General features: G+C 48.7%; 1 protein-coding gene across 4 annotated transcripts in view; it reads left to right on the top strand.

The window, feature by feature from the left end:
• Hey (Hairy/E(spl)-related with YRPW motif) overlaps window positions 1–7,500 on the top strand; it is a 25,922-nt gene that overhangs the window by 410 nt on the left and 18,012 nt on the right. For 3 of the 4 annotated variants that reach the window (XR_011713524.1, XR_011713523.1, XM_071668244.1), the window contains exons 1-2: window positions 1–1,136; window positions 4,047–4,258. The exon at window positions 1–1,136 is cut by the window's left edge and continues 410 nt beyond it. Coding sequence is in view for 2 of the 4 variants with exons in the window: in XM_071668244.1 (XP_071524345.1) it covers window positions 973–1,136; window positions 4,047–4,258 (376 nt within the window). In the remaining 2 variants the exon portion in view is untranslated. Of the gene's footprint in view, window positions 1,153–4,046; window positions 4,259–7,500 lie in introns of all 4 variants that reach the window. The other variant, XM_071668245.1, reaches the window with a different exon arrangement.

Raw genomic sequence — 7,500 nt, 5'->3', positions numbered from 1 at the left:
GGGAACAATGAGCCTTTCTGGTGTGTGTTCCACATGTCGGGAGGGGAGAAGGTTGGAAGTGGGGCGGTGGAGAGCGTGGGATACGTGTGTGTTGTGGGCTGGGGACCCAAGCAGCGTGCACGGTTATTGTTGTGTCAATCAGGCTGGCTACCGCGCACCTCAGGGCAACAAAGGCACGCGGCACCCATCTTCTGGGGACTACCGTCAACTTGTAAAGTTTCCTGTCTTGACACGAGTCAGTGTGAGACAGGTCAGACAGGCCTAACCTGCCTCAGGTGTATGCGCTGAGTCGGGGCGGCCAGCGACCAAGGATAAGTCGGCAGGGCTACGGAGTTAGGTTAGCGATGCTAGGGTGTGGTAGAGGGAGACGGTGTGGCTCCCGATGGTAGGTGGCGAGAGGTTCACACGGTGCGCGTGGGAACGCAGCCGCTCACACACTCGCACACGCACACACTCACACATGCACGCCACACGCACACAACACCGTCCTCACTGTTGTATATCTATCAAATTAACTTTAGCATTTATTTTAGCGTATCAATGAGTTTGTAAAAAACATGTATTTCAACTATACGTAGTAATGACATCTCTACATGAAAAGTGAAGCAAGTGGAGGCGAGTTCCATGGTGGTTAATCGTACGTCTGGCGCTCATATGAGGGACGGCGGCACACGGTTGTATATGAGGTCGGCCGCCGCCCGGCACACGACACTTCCCAACCCACCACCGGTAGCCACACACACAAAGTGTGTTCCCACCTACGCACGCACGTGCATGCACCCACACAGCATTACGTCAAGGATTACGCCCACAATACTCATGCTGCAAGTGTAGTGATAAGCACAGTGCCTTACCGTATGCCTAAGTGTAAACACGAATATCGTACGAAAGTAGAACTAACGAACTTTGTGTTTCCCCTCCCGCACTTTCGAGCATTTGCGGGCTGCGCGAGGGTATTTGTGAGTGTCTTATATGATTGGGAGCGTGCGAGGGGTGGTGAGCGGCCTGCAGCAGGAGGCAAGGGCGTCCACGTCGGGCCTGGCGGGGGATCTCCGCCCCTCTAATAGTGGCGGCAGCATGAAGCGCACCTTGAGTGAGAGCGATGGAGATGACATTTACTCCGGAGACGAGAAGGAGTAAGTTCACACTCAAGTACCTATCATGTTAACTTGCGTTCATTATATTTTCTAAGTTCATTAAGTTTACTTGTGTTGTTAATGCTTGTTTACTTAGTATTCGCTTCCTTGTGTTATCTGTATTCAGGTTTCTCCGTGTTTAATGTTCTAACTCATAATAAGTATACTTATTCATGTTGTTCCTGTTCACCCTCATTCATTACGTTCTTTCCCGTACATCACGTTCACCTTCGTTTTTTTTTACGGTCATCCTCGATCATCATACTCAGCAGTTCTATAAGTTGTGTTGTGTTCGGTTTATTGGGTAGAGTCAAGGAGGTTTTACTGTACCTATTATGTTCATGTTCTCATCCTCTGTAGAGGTTGGTCATGTTCACTTGAGTTTATTGTTCCTACTGATGTTCATTTATACAGTTTAACTGTATAAATTTTTTTTTCTTTAAACTATCGTAGCTTTGCTGTTTCGTTACGTTCACTTATGTTCATGACACATACTTGGTTGTTAGTGTTTGCATGTGTATACAGTAGTTATTACTCCTGATATTTACGTGGATTTATTAAGTTTACACGATTTAATTAAGTTCATGTTCATAATGTCCCTCATGTTTATTGAATTACCATGTTTATGAAGATTATTTTTGTTTATTAAGTTCACTAGCTTCAGTCAGTGTTCATGTTCACTTGTGTTCATTAATTTCATGCTCTCTTGTGGTCATTAAGTTCACTTGTGTTCATTAACCTAATTCCCATATGTACAGTCAGTGTTCAGTTGTATCATCTTGATCAGTGTTTATAGTAGTGTGGGAGGGTCAGGCCAGGCTTATAATGATACTGTCATCATTTTCTGTGTTGACCACCATGAACAAATACTCACCGGCTCACTCATAAATAACTGGCGTTTCTTAGCTTCACCAATATACACTTATTTTGTTTACACTGCAATGCGGTGACTTGCAACTTAATACACTCCAGTTCATCTGATGACCTGTCATACACTCCAGTTCACTTGATGACCTGTAATACACTTGAGTTCACCTGATGACCTGTAATACACTTGAGTTCACCTGATGACCTGTAATACACTTGAGTTCACCTGGTGACCTGTCATACACTCCAGTTCACGTGATGACTTGTAATACACTTGAGTTCACCTGATGATCCGTAATACACCTGAGTTCACCTGATGACCTGTAACACACTCCAATTCACCGGATGACCTGTAATACACTCCAGTTCACCTGATGACCTGTAATACACTCTAGTTCACTTGACCTGTAATACACTTTAGTTCACCTGATGACCTGTAATGCACTCAAGTTCACTTGACCTGTAATATACTCTAGTTCACCTGATAACCTGTAATACACTCTAGTTCACCTAATGACCTGTAATACACTCTGGTTCACTTGACCTGTAATACACTCCGGTTCACCTGATCACCTGTAATACACTCTAGTTCACTTGACCTGTAATACACTTCAGTTCACCTGATGACCTGTAATACACTCTAGTTCACCTGATGAGCAGTAATACACTTGTGTTCAGCTAATGATCATTGTTCAGTGTTGTCAGTTCGTGTTCTGTTGTCATACTGTATTGAGGAAATCATATGAATTGCAACATGTGTTTATGTTGACCTGTTCAATCTGGCTCACCACCTGGGCCGTGATGGCGTCTGTCATTTCCAATATTTGTCCATCAGCTGGGCTGGTTGTGTGACGTCACAAGTGCATCAACCAGTTACTGTACGTGCCGATCAGCTGGGCTGGTTGTGTGACGTCATTATACCATCATGGAAGTCGGACTCCTTCTTTCAGGAGGTAGCTACGTGACGTCTTATACTATATACACAGACGAGTTGTTCCAGTGATGGTGTGGGTGAAGTGTACATGGCCGGGGGAAGGTTGGGGAGGCCAGTACAGACCGTACGGTGGGCACAATACATGGACATGGGAGGGTGACAGGTGGGCCCCAGTGGGTACAGTAGATGGGCATGGGAGGGTGACAGGTGGGCCCCAGTGGGTTTGGTACATGGAAGGGTGGCAGGTGGGCCCCAGTGGGTACAGTACATGGGAGGGTGACAGGTGGGCCCCAGTGGGTACAGTACATGGGAGGGTGGCAGGTGGACCCCAGTGGGTACAGTATATGGTAGGGTGACAGGTGGGCCCCAACGGGTACAGTACATGGGCATGAGAGGGTGATAGGTGGTCCCAGTGTAGTGTATACAACGGGTGGTCCCAGTGTAGTCCTTCAAACAACAAACTGTACCAGAGTAACCGCCCTACAACAGTTAGTGCAGGTTAGAGTCCTCATTACAACAGGTGGTTCATGGGTGAAGTTACCCCGGGAGCTGGTCTTTCCCTGGTGGCGGATTTAGAATTTCCCTTAAGGATCAGTGGCTCAGGGGCCCCATACACTGACCTGGGGCCTATATATATTGTGCTTCCAAGGGTCGTCCCTTCACAATAAATCGTCCCTGGGTCGTCCAAACATAACAAATGGTCCCAGGGTCGTTCATAACAGGCGGTAACAGGGTCGTCCCACCACAACAGGTGGTCCCGGGGTCGTCCTACCACAATAGATGGTCCCAGGGTCAACCATGTCAAGCGCTGGGAGAGGTATTACACTCAGAAGCAACCAAACGAGGATGTCACTTTCTTCAGATGTAATGATCCCCATTTCTTTGGGGGGGACAAAACCCCCTCCTCCTGAAGCATAACTCCATTCTTCCCCCTATATTAGGGAGCAATATCCCTTCCCTTGAGGGCACAACCCTCCACCTACCCGGTCCCATGCCTGGGCAGTCTCTGGTCCCCAGGGCTCGGTAACCTTCAACTCTGCCGCCTCAATCCACACTCCCTACCTCTTCCCAGATCTCCCACTAACCCCTGCCGTCTCTCCCCACATCAGTGGTGATGACTGCTCCTCGAGCGGGGGAGGTGCGTCTCGCAAGCGACGTCGCGGCATTATAGAGAAGCGTCGCAGAGATCGCATTAACAATTCGCTGTCAGAGTTGCGACGTCTGGTACCGGCTGCCTTCGAGAAACAGGGCTCGGCCAAGCTGGAGAAGGCTGAGATCCTGCAGATGACCGTCGACCATCTCAAGATGCTCCATACTAAAGGTAAGAAGGCCACTCTGGCTCCCATGTATGTGGCAGGTAAGACCTGTTGAATATAGAGGGTATAAGTCAGGGCAGGAGCAGCTGCCCCACTCATAACCTTTCCACGTCTCTAACATTCTCTGTTGACTAGTATTCATTGCTTCATCAAGAAGTGTTCTGTAGATTCCAGGTTTGGTTCCTCTTTCTTTTGTATGGTCTGTTGACACCATGAGGTTATCTTGTGGGGAATTGCAACATGCTGAAATGCTCACAACTGTCCACTTCACCAAACCTTTTACTTATAGTCACAAAATCCGAGATATTTAAAATAATCATCTCTACAAAGAAAGAAAATAAGATTGATCAGAAAATTTCTCCGTATTTAGGAAGGTTTGACGCCTTACTGGACGTGTCACTTTATCAAAGTTTTCTATCATAACAGAAACTCGTCAGGTTGAAATATTACAAATGTTAGACTGGAAAACCCTGTAAGTACATCATCAGCATATAATAACTTGGCTATATAGTATTTCTTATGGGTATATACATTTTTGTTGAGGATAGTAAAGATTCTTCGGGTTTGTTAAAACTTATCCAGGATGTGGAACACCTGTTTGAACTACTAGGATGTGTGTAGGTGGAGGCAGGGTCGTCACCTGATCGCTTCTGAGGGTGGAGGGAGGGTCGTCACCCAGTCCCTTCTGAAGGTGGAGGCAGGGTCATCACCCGGTCCCTTCTGAAGGTGGAGGCAGGGTCATCAACCGGTCCTTCTAAGGTGGAGGCAGGGTCGTCACCCGGTCCCTTCTGAAGGTGGAGGCAGGGTCGTCACCCGGTCCCTTCTGAAGGTGGAGGCAGGGTCGTCACCTGATCCCTGGCGGTCAGGTCGTTATAGGAACACTTCCGGCGGCCTCACTGCGGGACCCTCACATCTGCCTCCGTCCACCGTGTGACCACCCCAACACAACCATCCCAGTGGACCTCAGTTGGGTATAGGAGGCGTCTCGTGTGCGCCACATGGGTGGTGTTGGCCTCTGTGTTATCTCAGAATTTTCGTTGACACGAGTGACTGTCTTGAGGGAGGTAACACGTCCCTCACACATGATCCTGAGACACGCCTTCTCTCCTGCTATCCGGGGACGCGTCTTCAGTGATCGTCCACAGGGGTACAGCGCCCCTGGCCTTACTTCCTCCATTGATGGGTATCTTGTTCAGTCCTGCCTCCTGCAGTGGGTGTGGCAGCGGATGATGGGTCGGTCCTTCAGCAACGGTGTACAACTTGCCTTTTCCGTGGTACGTACGTACGCAGGGTCCTATGCTGCACCGGCCGGCCTGGGGCAGGACCGTGTGTGCTGGAGCCGTGCTGGGGACAATACCCGAAGACTGAGGACGCCGAGATGTGTGTGAGGCCGGATGTTGGGGTGGGCAGGGAGTGGGGTGCAGGATCGTGGGGGTGAGTGCCAAGTGGGGATGCTTCCGTAAGACACATAGGGGGAGTGAGGGAGGGTTACTGGTCCCCGCCCCCAGCATGAGGACCTGCGTCTGTCTTCGTGTGAGACATCCTCTCAAGGAAACCTGACGAAGCTTGTACTCGTAGGGCACCACTGATGTCACAGCGGAAGAAGCTTACTGGAGGCTTCTCTCAACCCCCCCCCCCCCCACCCCCCTCTTCCCCAGTCACCTCCACGTTGGGAAGTAAAAAGAAAACGCGTCACCTTGCGGGGCGGGTGGCGGGGGGTCTGGGGCGGGCGCTGCTCGTGTGTGAGTCGTCCTCCTCCAGAATGGCAACAATGGTGGTCATGGCGCCAGTGGACTGGCAACAATGGCTTGGCCTGGTGAAGAGTTCTCGGGGAAATACTGGGTCCATACCTTCTACCCATGGTGGAAGGGGGGGGGGGGGATGGTGGTAGTGGTTGTTATGGCTGTCAACAGCATGAGCGCCACGTGGCGGTGTTCCCGGCTGGAACCATCACTGTGTGAGGCTTGTTGGTGAGAACATTATTGACTAGTTCATCATGTGGGGACCGACCTGACCACCATGACATTATCAGGTGCCAGGGAGAGGAGATATGACCGCCACCATACTAGTGCAGCAACTGTTGCTGTTGTGGCCATATATTATTCTCTATACAGAGGTAGGACGAATATTAGTCTCTGTACGAGAAGGCAACATGTGCTCTGAAAGAGAGAGAGAGAGAGAGAGAGAGAGAGATGAGCCTTGGTACGGAGGGAGGGGAAGCTTAGGATGCTCAGGGGGAAGTGTCAAGGTGGGTGGAGGATGACCCACCATATGAACCTCCTACTGATATGTCATGTTAAGCAGCAAGGACTGGCTACAGCAGTACATGTGCTGTATCTGTGACCATATAGAGTACAGCAGTACATGTGCTGTATCTGTGACCATATAGAGTACAGCAGTACATGTGCTGTATCTGTGACCATATAGAGTACAGCAGTACATCATCTACGGCTCTGACACAGATGGAGCCGACCATAGCAGGCAGGAGTGGTAGTTGTCGTCACCCAGGCAGGAGGAAGAACCAGTTGGTGGGCAGGTAGAAGAAAGTGGCCAGTTGGTGGCCAGGAACGAAGGCCAGTTTATATGAGAAAGGCAGACAGCAGGAGGCCCGACTGCCCTACGACTGGGTTGTAAGTAAAAAAAAAAAAAAAATCTAACTTGACAAGAAAATGTGTTTACGCTTAGCAGTTTTTTTTAAGCTATCACACTACCAGCTAATTCACAGTAGCCTTTTACTGTCCCCGTTACCGCTGTTGTCTATACGTTTATTTCTGGCGTTTTTCTGTGTTTACCGGACTTTACAAAATATTTGTCTAAACGACTTTTGAAGGTATTTATGGTCTTAGTATTCACGACGTCTGACGGTAACTTATTCCAGTGCTCAACACACCTATAAGAAAAAAAGCATCCCCCCCCCCCCCACGTCTGTACCACATCTGTTAGCTTTCAGTCTTATTTCATTTGTTCTGGTCATCGTATTTTCTTGCATTTCGAATTTTTTTTTCGTGATTTACGTTATCGAACTTGTACGAAATTTTGAACACTTGGATTAAGACGCCGCGAAGTCTACGTTTTTAAAGAAGAGATCCAATCGTTTTAGCCCCTCTTCTTATGACTGATTTGGATTCCAAAGGATGGAATCAATTTGTCGCGCGCTTTTATATTGCTCTATTCTTTCCTCGTCTTTTTACAGTTTGGGAACCAAAACTGGGCTGCATATTCAAGGTGTGGTCTTACTAGAGAATTA

This window comes from Panulirus ornatus, chromosome 12, assembly GCF_036320965.1.
Source record: "Panulirus ornatus isolate Po-2019 chromosome 12, ASM3632096v1, whole genome shotgun sequence".
Classification (NCBI taxonomy): Eukaryota; Metazoa; Arthropoda; class Malacostraca; order Decapoda; family Palinuridae; genus Panulirus; species Panulirus ornatus.
The sequence above is the reverse complement of the archived record's forward strand: the minus strand, read 5'-3'. Positions and strand labels throughout refer to the sequence as shown.